Source organism: Sinocyclocheilus anshuiensis, unplaced genomic scaffold (genome assembly GCF_001515605.1).
Source record: "Sinocyclocheilus anshuiensis isolate Anshui unplaced genomic scaffold, SAMN03320099.WGS_v1.1 scaffold560, whole genome shotgun sequence".
NCBI classification, from domain to species: domain Eukaryota; kingdom Metazoa; phylum Chordata; class Actinopteri; order Cypriniformes; family Cyprinidae; genus Sinocyclocheilus; species Sinocyclocheilus anshuiensis.
This window is the reverse complement of record NW_015554116.1, coordinates 202809-218683: the sequence shown is the minus strand read 5'-3', so window position 1 is coordinate 218683 and position 15875 is coordinate 202809. Positions and strand designations below refer to the sequence as shown.

The following is a 15875-nucleotide window of genomic DNA, read 5'->3' as shown; positions in this document are numbered from 1 at the left end:
GGGAAAGATTTCCACCTAATGACCACTGACCAGGGCAGAGTTACCACGCAAAGGATCGCAACTCGTATCTGCTCGGTTTAAAGCGAAAACGGATATATAATACGACGAATGGCGGTTTGACTGCGCACGCGAGAGAGAAAACCAAGCACTCGAGCACTTTTACGCGGGACGCGTTAAAGTTATTTTAACAGCTTGGGAAGTTGCAGCTTTTTCTTAACCTTTTACGCGTGGAAGAATGCCACAAGATTCAAGTGCCTTGTTTACACATTTCATTAAGCTTTTCTGTTCTTGAACTTCTCGGAATATTTGCGCCATCAGCTCGGAGAGAAGTTGCATCCGTTGAGAGGAAACGGATTTTAAACCAGCAGTAACGTTAACCTGAGTTTGTTCTTCTTTTAGAAATAGCTACGCCTCCCTCGCGCTCCGTCGATGACTCTCGACAACTTGAAACACTCCGCGATACTCACATCTTTGTTTAAAATGGCTGACGATAATGATTTAATAGGTGCTACGGAGTTTATTAAAGGTGAGTTGACGTTGCTGAGGAGCTTCTGTTTGGCTAACTTTGATTCATTGTGTTAACGTTACCTCAGCCTGAGACGTAAGTTACTTGCTTCAGCCATCAGATACCTGCACCAACTTTTGCATTGTGTTATTGAATCTTATTAAACTTGAAGCAAGTTATTTATTAAAATGTAATTTTAGTTTGATTTATTGTTATTTTCTTAAAAACATTTAATTTATCATTTGCATGAAAAATGGAAAATAATAATAATAATAATAATATCTTGTTTTGTATTATTTGTATATAATAACGGGTCCACGGGTAATGCATCAACCCTGTTACCATGATAACTGTCTTTTATTAAAATCTCTTTATAAAATTATATGCAAACATTGGCATAAAGTCATCACCTCTTTGAGGCCAATGTTTTGTCTTTTTAGAAGGTCTAAAATGGTCAACCCTGTTATTCTTAACAGTTGGTTATTGAAAATGGGATATTTTCAGAAATATCAGCATTTATTTTTAATAAACACTTGGTAGTTTAATGACCTCAAGCACATGACTAGTGATGGATAAATGAACCGTCAACCCTGTTATTCCTGCTATAATATATACCTTCGTATACTGAACTTTTTTTTAAGTGTCACAATGCAGTTTATACTAATGGTGGCACTTCTTTGTGTGATAGAATATTTTTTAAAAACCCATGTGAATTCATAGATAAGTGGATTAGATTTGTGGAAAAATTTCTCTATCTTATCTGGCAAAATAAAGTAACATACATGATTTTCTCTTATTGACTAAAGTCCCAGTAATGTGATAATTCACATTCATATTTTAGTGTATTTAAAGCTACAGTGGGATAAGTCCATTGTTGCAGATGATTAACCCAAGCCAATAATCCGATGATAAAATCTTATCTCTGAAGAGTATTAATAGTTGTTTTATAACTGTACCGGCTTGTTTAATCAGCCATGTGTAATTTTTTCTTTTTTTGCAGATCGACTCTATTTTGCAACATTACGGAGTAAGCCGAAAAGCACCGCAAACACGCATTACTTCAGCACGGATGAGGAGTTTGTGTACGAAAAGTGAGTTTTCCCTCCCTCAGTCATCTTTCAGAGCCAAAACCCCCAGCAGGTGGGAAACTGTTCCAAAGTCTGTTACATAACTCTTTAATCGAACGCTTCCTTTAGTAAAAGTTGCATTTTTATCTCCAGCGTTCATTAATGGACCTGTCAATCATTTGTTTTGAATTTCCGCATGTGGGAAGATTAGAGAAAAATGGAACTAATGTTCTTCGCATCATTCTGACAGATATTTTGAAAGAAAACACTGTTTGAGGCTGACTTCCAACGATAGCTTATGGTCTTTTAGAAGACTACTCTTATCATAATTGCAAAATACAATGTTCGAATGATGAGTACGTTCCATTATGCAAATGTATTGCTTATATTTCAAATTGCTAGAATGAACACAACGTATGCATAGTACATTCCAAACGAGAACAAGATTTTTTTGTCTTTCTATATCAGTTTAACACCTGCATTGGCATTATTCCAGGTGTTTGGGCCACAGATTGAGGCCCCTGGCAGTCAAAGGCCCCAGGCCCTGGCCCCATTAGCCTGAGCCATTCCATCCATGTTGTCTATTTAACTATGACTATTTATTTATTATAGCTTTTATGCCGATTTTGGACCCCTCAACCTCGCTATGCTGTACAGATACTGCTGTAAACTCAACAAAAAGCTCAAGGTGAGTCAAACACCTGCTCGATTAGTTACGTTCCTCCCGAAGAATGTGCAGTATGTTGCTACACCAATTAAAAAAGCTGAGGAATTTACACTCACGCCCCGTTGCTGGATATTTTGGGCTGTCTGATGTGCTGACGCTTCCTTTGTTTGTAATATGGGATGGGAATTTAAACTTAATGATACAGCATTTAACTTCAGCTACAGCTAGAAAACATCCCATTCCGCCCTCACTTTATCAGGCCATCAGCTCGTTTTATGCCACGTCTGTAAGGCAAAACCGTTTGTGCTCATTTTAAATAAAAGCGACTCTGACCAGAAGCTCAATAGGATACATCACGTGCATCTTTAGCCATGTGTCTCCTGTCTTTTTTTAGTCTTTGTCTCACCTGTCTTGACATTTTAATGTGGACCGAGAGTGTCTCCTGGGACCACAGGATGTTTCTGGCTCAGGGCCTCTCTAAAGCTCAGTAGTTAAGGCCATGAAGAGATTTCTTCTTAAAAGAATATTCTGGGTTCTGTAAATTTGCAATGTGATGCTGATTACAGCAAAAATTAATTTGCTCTAGTCCTCCATCTTCATTTAAAAAAAGTACATTACTCTGAGAAACTTATAATGGAAGTAAAAGGGGCCAATTTGTAAACAATAAAATACTCGACAATAAAACATGACCTAAAGAATATGAGCATTTTCAATATGATATTAGTGTGAAAAAATCACTTACTAAGCTTTTCTGTATGAAGTTATATCCAGTTTTACAACTTCGTTGCCATGAAAAATCCCGAAACCATGAAAACAACAGTTTAAAGGGTTTTACATACTCAGTATTAATAAAATAATTAAAGTGCTTTGGTAAAATCATAACCATTTCCTTTAATCCACAATTCAGTTAGTATGAATACAAACCTTTAACCTGATACCTAGTCATTGAGCTCAGTTTCGGTGTATTAAACGTAAGCTGACATCAACCTGTTGGATAACGCCAAGAATATTTCTAATTTCTCTCGGCCTCTTAAAGTTAAGAGTTAATTCAGTGGTTTGATAACTAGTCATTTAGTAGTTGCTTTTATCCAAATGCTTTTCAGGGACAAGCTTCCCCAAGTGTAACCTGGGGTTAAGTGCCTTGCACAATGGTGCGTCTTGATCACTTTGGGAACTGAACCAGTCACCTTCCGGTTGCCAGCTTAAAACCTATCTACTAGGCCAAAGTTTCACTATTCAAGTCTTACTTTCTCTTTCCCCACAATTGTCATGGCATTTATCAGAATGTCAGCAAGGTACAGATTATGATCTACTTCGATCTCAATGCTCACAGTCTGTTGAGAAAGTGAGTTGCATGTTATGTCACTGTTCCTGATCCTTCCTTCTATCAGATGTAACAAATGTTGGGATTAGATGTGACCTTTTTTCTTTCATCCACTCAGACTTTAGCAGCAGCCACTGGCGTTGGCCTTGGCGTGTGGTTCATGCGTGTCCCAAGGATTTACGGAGGGGGATTAGATGTCTGAGTAGTGCTCTGCACACATCAGTTGTGATGGGGGAGGGTTATTATGTAATCCATCCCAATCCATCAACTCTCAGATTTTCATTTGATTGCTAATATAGACACTGTTTAAAGGGAACTGTTTTGTATTGTTTACGTCCTGTGAAATTATAGCTTTTACTAAGGTTACGCTAACTGCTTTCCAAAACCTAGTGAGCTTCCTTGCTTGCTACTCCCTACATAGACCGTTACCTTCTAAGGCAGCATTTTATCTGAAATGTAACCTCATAGGTGACTGATTTAGAACACTACATAGGCGCAACTCGGTGTGCCACACAAAATTAAACTCAATTGATTCCTATAGTTGTACATCAGCACGTTGCTAAGCTAACAAACTTTGTGAACAAGTCTGTTTTTTTATTAGAACTTTATATTTACTTTTCAAATGAAATAAGTACATTGTACACCGTCTTAGTTTTTTTAACTCATTGTGATGCATTCTGGGACCTTCTCCACTAATGATACATATGGTTCTTCCTAATATTTTGGCTAAAGGTTCTTAATAGTGCAATCCAGCCACCTGCCTTTTGGAAAGTACCTTTGCTGTTTAGGTAGGCAGCTCACTTTGTTTTGGAGCGAAGCTACAATGTTCCTCTGCTTTAAATGTAGTTGTTGAGATTCATCAGTCTTCAGGAGCATAAAACGGTTAACTTGACACGACTCCAACTTTAATTTCCAATTAATCTAAATTGAGAGGTCAGCAAAGAGGACCAAATCCAAAACACACAAGAAATTTATAGTGTCCTTGTAGTGATTAATTCCGCTGACATGTCCACTTTCTTAAGGAACTTTGCAAGCGAAAGGAAGGCGTTTGAATAATAATCAACCATTTTATCTTTGTGTTTTGTTCTGTGTTCCTAAAGCTGGCAAGGTGTAGTTCTCTCATGTGTTCATGTTTTGGAATATTAAAGGTAAAGTCCTGTGGTAAAAGCATGTGTTTCCCTCCTAACCACTTTCACTATGTCCACACCCATCCAACCAACAATATCCCCGCCTGTTTGTAATTTACAAGTTGTTGCCATAGAGATTTTTCTAACCTTACCGGTTTGGGGCTGCATGATTGGTTGAAGGCTGGAGGAACCAAACAGCAAGAAGGGAAGCTTGGGTAGTATCTGTTCTAGTATCTGGTTATCATAAGATCAGCTTTCTAGCATTGCTGAGTGGAGCTTGTGCAGTCTCAAGTTAGTGTTTTTAAGGCACAATCTGATAAAATAACAAACTGTCAATCTTGAGATTGCTTTTGTTTTTAAGCTGAACTTAATTTTTTTTACAGATTTCTTCCCCTCACTAGTATAACCACCTCCTGCATGGGGATGTTGCTGTTTTACATGAAAATGAACTTTCTGAGTGATTGTTAACATTTTGCTTATTGATTTGCCTGTAAAGTAAAAAAAGGGTTCAACCCTGTTTGACTCTGTGAGAAGAGATGATCTGTAGATGGCTAGAGAAAGGAAAGGATATTGAGTTTCCAAACTAGTTGACATTCAATATTGTTTTGCTTATCGATTTACCTTGGAAAGATGAACGGGTTCAACCCTGTTACTGTGACTCAATGAGAAAAGATGATCTCTACATCTTCACTTTCCAAACTAGTTGAAATTCAATATTGTTTTGCTCATTGATTCATTTTGGAAAGATACAATAATTCAACTCTGTTACTATAACTTTACAAGAAAACATGACCTCTATATCATCACTTTCCAAACAAGTTGGCATTCAATATTGTTTTGCTCATTGATCCACTTTCGAATGATAAAATGGTTCAACTCTGTTACTAAGACTTTGAGAAAAGATGACCTCTAGATCGCCACTTTCCAAACTAGTTAACATTTAGTATTGCTGTGCTTATCGATTCACCTTGGAAGGATAAAAGGGTTACTGTTACTATTACAATACTATATTGTAATAGTATATATAATATATATATACTAAATGTTCCTGTGACTCAGTGGTAGAGCATTGCGTTAGCAGCGCGAAGGTTGTAGGTTCAATTCCCAGGGAACACACATACTGATAAAAAAAATGTATAGCCTGAATGCACTGTAAGTCGCTTTGGATAAAAGCGTCTGCTAAATGCATACATTTAATTGAATTAATTTTAATTTGATATTGTTACTATATACTCTGAGAAAAGATGACATGTACACCTTCACTTTCCAAACTAGTTGACATTTAATATTACTGTGCTTATCATTGGAAAGATAAAAGGTTCAACCCTGTTATGACTTTCCAAAATTGTGAAAAGTTAAGACAGCGAATATTTATTAGAGGAAAAAAAAAGGCAAAAAAGTCAATTTTTTTCTTAAAAGAGGTTCTGTTAAAAAAATCTCTCAGCTTAGAGAGCTTTTGGAAAATTCCTTTCCTTAGTTTTGCCTTCGGTATGTCTCTTTTTCTTTGGGGGCGGATTGTAGGTGGACAAGTTTGAATCCTAATTTGTTGTGCCGGCAGTTTGTTTTCCACTGTTATGCCACCCCAGCCAAATCTTTACTCTGCGGCATGTGGAGCAACACAGGAACAGATGCTTTTTCAGTTCAGCTCGGCTCCGGCACAGATTATTCTGAAGCTTTTGGCTTGTGTCTGTGCATGAATTGCCTTTTAGCAGCTACATGCTGTCTGTCTTGCGCGCACATTTCGGCTCACCTGCAGCACTTCCCTGCTCGTTACTGCAGCAGCTGGGGCAGATGCTAGAACATCTGTCTCCAAATTCCCTCATGTAAAACACGTTCAATTGAGTCATTCAGAGAACACCTCAAGCTAGTTTAAGCACAAAAAGGGTGTTTGTTAGGCGTGTGAAATTGGTTGATACTGAGATTTTTGTTGATGAGATTCTCATAAGTTTCCCAAACATCTAACCAGCCATGTTAACTGTAAATGGGTTTGGAGTGATTTTACATTAACCAATAATAAATTATAAATAATAAATATTAAACCAACAAGTTAAATGATTGTTGCAGTTCTTTTTTCTTTTCATGTTAAAATGCTTTAACAAAAAGATTGATGCACTGATTGATGAAAATTTTTAGTTAAAATAGAATTGGAAAAAAAAAAACTTTATCCAGTTTTTATTGGAGTTCCATTATAGTGAAAACCATGATAAATGAATGATGAATATTGTTTTCTAATTAAAATTACAGTACTATTAATACAATTTCCAATTTTTGTATAAAAATGCATTTAATTTTCTGTTAACGAAAACCAAGTTTAATGATTGAAGCAGTTTTATGAAATTTGTTTGGTTTGTTAAAATGGTTTTTGGCAAAAAGTTTAACAGTTGGTATAAATTGCATAATGTAACAATCTTTTAATTTTCTTTCAATTTCTGAAATTGAAATGCAAATGTTGTACATTTTGGACGTTTTTAAAATTATTTTTGTTGACTAAACTTGGTGTTTCGATTTGATACAAATTGACTGTATAATGCAACAAATTTTGCATTACAGTTTCTATGAAATGCTTTTATGTCAGTAGCATTTTAAAGAAATTAAATTGCAAATGTTGTTACATTTTAAAAGACAGATAAAAAAAAAATTTGTTGACTAAACTTGGTGTTTGTTAAAATAATAAATAAAAAGGTTTAGTGGGAAAAAAAGTCCATTAATCTCTTAACATTGTTTTAAAATCATGTTTTACATTGTAGTGATTAATGCAGTTTTTTTTCTCAAGTTACAGTTTTGTTTCTTTAAAATGCCATTGATGCGGTTTAGTACTTAAATTGCAAAACGTTTAATGATTAATGTACATGTTGTTTTTGTTAAAAACTTACAACAGATAAGTTATGCATTTTTATGCTATTTGGGTTTCATTTTCAATAAAAACTACATTGAACAATTGATGTAATCCAAGCTATCCAAAATAAATTGCGTATTTAAAAAGTATTCTCGAACTTTAATTGCAATGCATTTGTTTTTCTTTCCAGTCGTTTACACTGACCAGAAAGAGGATTGTGCACTACACCAGCTTCGACCAGCGCAAAAGGGCTAACGCTGCTGTGCTCATTGGTGCTTATGCTGTGAGTATCTCACTTCTGTCTCTGTCACTGTCATTAATTGCTTTCACCGGTCTCGAGGATTTGCATCCAGGGCGGAGTCTGTCACGGCCCTGCAAAATAGCCACTCAGCTGTTTCCATTAAAACCAACAATCCTCCCACATCGACCTCAAATTCATTTGTCATACAAAGTCTTCTCGGATTTTTGCCAGTGTCCTAATTCCAGACTCCCCCTCAGAGACAGCGACAGATTGCTGACTGACTGGTGCGTCCCCCGCGTTGTGGCAGCACAATAACTATGTCCTTGACTGGCTCGCGTGCCAGTTTGTCCTGTTCCACTGCATTCATTCATGTAGACCACAATGTACACAGCGGTCGTTGTGAAACGCTATGGCCGTATGAGCCATGCCAGCTGATTGCGCCATTGGACATCTCCACTCTTCCTGTTCCTGGCGCTCTTAAGGAAGGACTCCGGTCTGGGCAGATTTATTGCTCAGATGGCACCGTTGGCTTTGTCAAAGGCACAGGTGCCAGCTGTAATGTGGGTCAGTGTACCATTTTGATAAGCCCTTCTTTTAAATGACTGCCCAGTTTTACAGGGTCATGGCACCATTTTTTCCCCCATAATATTCATAGTTTGATCTGCAAATAATCAAGCATGCACATCTACTCACGTATATTCAGTTTATTTGTGCTGATTTGTACTGACAAAGCAGCTACTGTCTCACACTATGAGATAAGCTCTGGGAGTTAAGAACGCGTCTTTCCTCATGAATATTGATGAGTCCTAAATGGCAACATGGACAGGAAGTGGTATGAGAGATGCTTCTCCAGTTTCCTTCAAAGAAGCAATTGTTAATTTATTCCTACTAGAACTCCAATTTCAAATATTAGGGAACTGAAAAGGGTGGTAGTGTTATACAATATCAACATCTTTTTTTTTTTTTTACCTGATTCTGGTCTATTCGAAGAGGGGGGAATCTGATGTTCCCTTGCTTTTCTTTGGATGAAACGCCATGACTAGTTATAATCTGGCTTTTTGTATAATCTGGCTTTGGACTGTGATGCAATGGCTGCGTGCCACCATAAATCCTGTGCTGGATGTTTGTAGCTGCGACTCAACTTTCCACTTTTTTTGAATGTTTTTGGTTCCCTTATATATTTAATTTGTCTTATTTTGCAAAAAAAAAAAAAAGTATTCAAAGCTACAGGTCAAAGTTTGGAATAATTAAGATTTTTAAATGTTTTTGAAAGATGCTTTCTAAAGGATCATGTGACACTGAAGGCTGGAGTAATGGCTAAAAATTCAGCTTTGCATCACAGGAATAAATTGTATTTTACATTTTGTTCAAATACAAAACAGTTATTTTAAGTTGTAATAATTTCACATTATTACTGTTTTTGCTGTATTTTTGATCAAATAAATGCTGCTTTGGTGAGAATAAGAGATTAATTTAAAAAACATTAGAAAAACCTTAATTATTCCAAACTTTTGACCAGTTGCGTACATTAAATCTGAGTCACTTTTATTTATATATATTTTTTCACAATATGATTTCAGTGTGAACAGTCAGAATTCATGATTCATGCAGTCTACATTCATAATAATGATTTATCCATAAAACATCGCATGCAATTCACAACTCAATTTACAGTTGGGATAAAACAAGTTATGCATATGTAAGTATATTTTGGGGAAAAATGTATATAAAACTTTCATATAATGATATAATTTGACACTAAGTTTGATGAACTTGAAATGAGTGTACGGCATTCAAAAGATTGTGAGGTAAACCTGACAAAGAATCTACAGAAAATGTGGGCTGCTTTCATTTTTGTCTTTGCAATTCTAATTATCTTGCAAATATCCCTCAAAGTTGGTGTACTTCCTCAAAATCGGTCTACTAGGAATGGTCACATTTACCCTGCCAGTCTAAATTTAGTTTGAACCTTGATCCCGGTCTTAATTTACTTGTCTTAAATGGAAACTCATTTTAGCTTCCTTCAAAAACCCAACCTCTAGAGACGGCCATCAAATCTTGCAGATTCTCTCCTATAGACTCAATAAAGCTTGTGTTTTAAATAATTCTCTCATATACTACCGTAATCATTTCCAAATTACATAAAACCTTGTTTCTGCTCTACATGGTCTTGCCCATCACTCACTGCATGCATGGACGTGTGTTCAATGTAGTGCTTTTGTCTTTCTGCTCTTGGAGTGAATCTTCTGTAAGTAGGTTTTTATTGATCCAGGCTTGTGTGGGATGTGCTCCTCTGGCAAGCGCAGATGTTTGCTGCTGATCTGCCCTGCAGTAGACGACCCAGTTTTATCATATGAAGGAGATTATTTGTACTGGTTGAACAGCTGGGCTAAGATCATCCATCTGAGTCGCATGGGACAGTAGGGCACAACACAAATAAACAAACGCTGACCCTTTTCACGGGACTGAACTTAATCTGCCGAACTGTTCAGCTAATTGTTTGGCCAGTGCATATTTCATGAGCTCGTGCAAAAATTATAAAGCTCTGGCCTCCTGCAGAACAGACACAGCCTTCAAAAGCAAAACACGAACTAGGAGTGAGGTCAAGTGTTAGTGTTGTCAAGTACTGGAGATCTTAAAGTTTAGTTCAACCAAAAATGAAAATTCTGTTTCTTGCGTTGTTTCAAATCTGTATGTTTTTTTTTTTGTAGAATAAAAAAGTTATTTTGAAGAGTGTGCAGGATGCTCTTTTCCATGCAATTGGCAAGCCATGCCGCTCTCACGCAGTGAAAAATACATCGCAGCGCAAAGAGTAAACTGACAACGCGCCAACAGACAAGAAAGAGCAGCTTACTTTTAGTGTGAATCAAATTCTCAGCTTACAAATTTTGGCATTTTTAAAGAAATTCAAACAATAAATACTGTTTTGTTGCTTTTTTATGTGTCGTGACTCGTGACAGATCACTGAAACACCTCAGTTCAAGTGACACGTGAACCTAGTGTTGTCACGGTACCAAAATTTGGTACCTGGTACCGTAACGTTTTCATTTTTTTAGTACCGACTTGGTACCGAAATACCGGGTCTTTTGACAACACTACGTGAACCCATCATCTCTTCCTTTTTACTAGTTATAGCAAAAAATAAACATGAATGAAAATCAAACGTGCTGCAATTTATAGTACAAATAACGCAAAACACATTTGGATTTGTGGCGAATATAGCGCATTTCCCACATGCCGGTAGTTGTAGTTTTAATTTAGGCTTGTTTTGTTTAGTAAATTCGTTTAGGCTTGGCGTTTCTAATAAATGTTGTTTTAAATAAATGTCACTGTAATTTGTTTGCTTTATACTTTCCTGTACATTCCTGTTTTTTTATTTATTTAGTGGATTGGTTATGGAGTGTTTATAGTGTATTTATTGTTTTTAAACAATCAAATTCATTAATGAACCGGTATTTTTCATTACGTCGATGCAACTTATGTTTGCTATAATGCAATTTTGACTCTGTGTAACTTATAGGCAGGTACAATTTATTATTTACAGAAAAAATTACTCCTTATTTACAGAAAATCACAATTATAAGAGAAGTAGCTATGTCAGATTTGTGGATGAATCATTCTTTTTAGCTGAATCATTTCAGTAAATCGCTTGTAGTTCACAAAACTGGTATGAATGATTTGTTCACAAATAAAGGGAATTTTTCGGTGAAAATTTAATTGAATATTTTAATGTTTTTGTGCCTCTGTTTTGAAGCTTCACACTCAGTTTTTTGTAATTGCATGGAAAAGAGCGAGCAAAATTTTTCATTTTTCTTCCATGGACAAAATAACATTCAGAAAGAACTGAGTGTGAGTAAATTACATCATTTTCATTTTTGAGTTGACCTACCCCTTTTTCTTTGTTTAATTCATGTTGGGCTTTGGCGCGGTTCACATACGTTTCTTTTCTGTGTTGGCACCATACTGCTGCATTCTGACATCAAGCCACAAAAATGTTGAAGGAGTGAGCGGAGTTCTTATTATAGAGTCCTTTTCCATGATGTCAAGAGGGATTGATGTGGATGTAGGGAGTAGATGACCGCTAAAACTCGTCGCTTCAGCAAGTCTGTGTGTGCGACTGCCGCACTGTGCCGTGACAAATCGTCCCAGCTTGAGAAGGGCCCCATTGTGCTGAGCCACAACATCTCATCTGTGTGACACATTCTGCCCGAACATCACTTTCCTGAAAGTGCATTTGTGTATGGGATAAAGAGGAACACGGACAGACGTGGAGAGGAAAAAGATTGAATTGGGGGTTGGGAAGTAGTGGTGTCCCATTTGTGTACAAATTGTTCTTTCTGGAAATCAGATTGTGATTAACAGATTTGACAAGAAAAATTATTTTGCACGATTGTCGACTAAAATATTTTCATTTCAGCCGGTGAACTGGACTAAAATGATGAAATACTGGCTAAATTTAAAGGATATTTTCATTGACTAAAACCAGAAAAACTGAGTATCTAGAAATTAATTGTTTCTAACCAATCATTTTTTCCCCAATCAGTTAATCCAATTGTAAACCATCTAAATGAAACGGTTCACTAATAAGTACTGTGTTTAAAGTCTGTGTTCAAACTGTCATTTTAATATGATTTAAATACAATTATAGTATTTACTAATATTTTAAGTGGGCTTATTTTTTATTTTTACATTTTCAGTTTTCATTATTATTTTAGTTTTAGTAATTTTAGTACTTGCTTATTTCAGTTTGTTTCCACTGCAACATTTCTAATTTTCATTTGTTCTTTTTCATTTAATATTTATATTTAATTTTATTTCAGCATTTTCAGTTATTACAGTTATTACCAAAAATTTTTACCAAAATAATTATTTGGCCAACAATTGCCAGAAATTATTTTTATTCGTTAACACTAACAACACTTATGTTAAAGCCTATAGAATTAGTACCTAGCATTCAGCTGCTTTGCTGGTGCACTAATGTAATTTCCTGTTCATGTTTCCCGTCTCAGGTGATTTACCTAAAGAAAACACCAGAGGAAGCCTATAGAGCCCTTATTTCCGGCTCCAATGCCTCATACCTTCCCTTCAGGTAAGCACCCACCACATATCCACATCTTTTGCAAAATGGATTAAAAAAAATACAAAAAATGTCTGTTCTTGTCAAACCTTTGCTAATATATATTTTGCCTAATTTCTCCCACTTTCCTCTCTCTCTCCCTTGCTTATTGCACACTGCACTCTAATCTGATTTTGCATGAAATATTGTCTCTCCTGTGGCTCACAGGGTTTTTAATGCGATAAACTTCTTTGCCCAGATAAATAAACAAGCAAAGTGGAAAAACAGCACAAACGTTTTGCAAGCCATGAAGCTGACAGGCCAGATAGTTGTTGTCGTGCATCTATATAGTGATGCTCATAATTGCAGCGGGATTAGATTATTTTGCCTCTGCGGGTCGACATCTCTGGCCTTTAATTTGGGATTACAGCGTACGGCTGGGTCAGCGCACTCATGTAATCTCTTTTTTTGAGCTGAATTCTGGACTCGGTTCCAAACTGTCGCAAAGGACAGGACACTAAAACCTTTGAGCTGATGGCCATACGCAAGGCTGAGCAGGACATACGTAAGGCCCTTGAGCAGGAGGAAAACCATCTGTGGCAGGTTCTAGACTCAGTGCAGCTGGTGTGTAGTGGTAATCTACTCTGTCAGATTTGTGAATGGGTAGAGAAAGGGACAATTCTGTTGTGAATGGGTCATCTTGTTGGATAATAGTGTTGTCATTTTAAAATGAGAGTAATAGGTGTTCACTTGTACTTTTGTGTAACTTTTTTTATTGGAAGGTGTTACTGTTGAGATTGAATCACTAGACTCTAGTGGTGATTTATTAGTAGTGTTCCCATGCAGTATAATGTTTAAAAGGTGATTAAAATAAATAGGTAGGATTGCAATGGGAGACAGGAAAAAAAGAGTTGGAGTCATGGCTTGGTGGTTAGCATGCAAAAAAAAAAGTATGTATATAATACATTTAAAAAATATATATCATATGTAATAATAAATAAAAGTATATAACAATTTGGCCTTAAATATTTAATTTTGAATATTTTTAAAATGTTAATATAACATTAAGTATCTTTTAATTAATAATTTTTAAAAAATTTATCAAGTGAGAGATTTTCTCTCTCTTGTTGTTTTATTAAAATGAATGACAAACAGCAGGAATATTAGACTGCTGTCACTTTAAGAGCTTCCCAGATTCAATGTACTGTAACATATGTATTTTCTTTCTCAGCTGTTTGCTTTCACTTGAGACCTAAATTACTGTGTTTATGAGGATACTTGCATAGACGGGCATTTTGACAAACAAGTGTGTGTATTTAACCGTTCAAGGCCTATAAAGCGGCAAAAATAACTCCCGTGCTCTGAGCACCATCTTCATGTGCACGCGCCTTTCAGACAGCACACATATATAGTGAAATTAGTTCTCTTTCGCTACTGATTGAATTTCAATGGCTTAAAATCACTTGTTTTTAAACCGCAATGATTAAAAATGCAAACGATAAGTTTTTGTGACCATGTAGCACAGCAATGTCAAGTGAGCGTGTAACCACAAATTTCTACCGTTTAATCGTGTCTACCGGTATTTTGCCCGCCCCTATTTTTATTACATTCTATGTGATGTATATGATATGGCCTTAAATATTAATTTATTTTAAATATTCATGCATTTGTAATCATGTTATTTAAAGAAAATATATTGAGTGTATTTTAATGAATAACCTTTAATGAATAGTTTAATTCATGTATTAAATTTGCTTAAATGTAATACAATTTCAATGATTAAAAACTTTGCAACGGTGAGAGAGAAAGAATAGGTTTAAAACAATATTTCAGGTTAAATTCTGGGGAAATTGACTGATATCTTATTTTTGAGAACAAACTGTTATTTATTCCATTATATTCCTTTTACAGTTTTATGGTGGTCACATGATGATTAATGTGTCTCCAAACTCAGTGCGAGTCTATTTTTCCTGTCATGCTATATGTAAGACAGTTGTGGATTTGTGCTAGTCTGACTGCTGTTTGGTTATTATACCACCCAGTCGCCCTGTTAGATGCTAGCCGTGGTTCCAAGACGCCCCCCCCCCCTGCTGTTTCTTAAAATGACGAGGAATTCCCATGGAAATATTATTTAATCTCCTAAAACATTGTTCTTTCTCTTTTAAAACCACTCTGTCACACAGAAATCACAGACACATGACATTTTTCATTACCATGTAGTTAGTATTCCTGGTTAGTAAGTCCTCTTGGTTGTTTTCCACCATCAGATGAGATTTGACCCCTCAGCTCTGTCCTCCCTATTCACTGACCCAGAAACACAAAAGTCTTAAAGTTCACCCAGGCCAAGCACATAGCTGCATATTCTGTTATGCATGCATATATAATGAGGGACACATGGCCTCATCGAACAGAAACACTCATTGTTAAAGTGGACTCTCTTTGGCTAATGATTCAGAGCTGTATGCACTGAATAGTGAAGAGGCCTACATTTTCTAAATCTGCGATCTTCAGTGCAGTCCCATGATGCTTTTAACCGAGGGTTTATGAATTTATGGAACAGACCGTATATCTGTGCTTTCTGAGATAGGCTGTAAGTGCTTCCGGTATAGATTAGCTCTGGCCTCCAAACAGTTTGGAAGCATCATTCACTGAATGCAAACAGGAAACAGCAGCTTTGTTTTTAAAGTGCTGTTATTAATGCTTTTCCCAAAAGGCTGAAATCTCCCTTTGGTTTTCTTTGTAACACAAACTTTCGTGTCATCAAGGGAATTTTTTTTTTACTCATTGACCGTCATTGGTCTCTGAAACCAGAAGGAATTATGTTACTCATTAGTGGGTTTATTGGTCAACATGTCTATTGTGTGGGCATTAGTTCAAATGCTCTTGCACTTTATCCAACACTTCCTTTTGAGTAACAGTTGAGTCATTATCAAAAAATATGTTGACTTTCTGACTTGCGAAATGTTTTTGAATTAAATTCAGTTTTCCCTTAAAATTAATTAATTAAAAATATTTAAAAAATTAAATATTAGGCTATATACAGTGGGTACGG

General features: G+C 36.1%; 1 protein-coding gene across 2 annotated transcripts in view; it reads left to right on the top strand.

Annotated features, from left to right (window-relative positions):
- The first annotated feature begins 6 nt into the window (after positions 1 to 6).
- Positions 7 to 15875, top strand: part of cdc14ab (cell division cycle 14Ab) — a 44792-nt gene continuing 28923 nt past the window's right edge. For both annotated transcript variants that reach the window (XM_016462246.1, XM_016462247.1), the window contains exons 1-5: positions 7 to 526; positions 1506 to 1596; positions 2185 to 2260; positions 7717 to 7809; positions 12777 to 12856. In XM_016462246.1, the coding sequence (XP_016317732.1) occupies positions 430 to 526; positions 1506 to 1596; positions 2185 to 2260; positions 7717 to 7809; positions 12777 to 12856 (437 nt within the window). In that variant the 5' untranslated portion in view covers positions 7 to 429. The remainder of the gene's footprint in view (positions 527 to 1505; positions 1597 to 2184; positions 2261 to 7716; positions 7810 to 12776; positions 12857 to 15875) is intronic.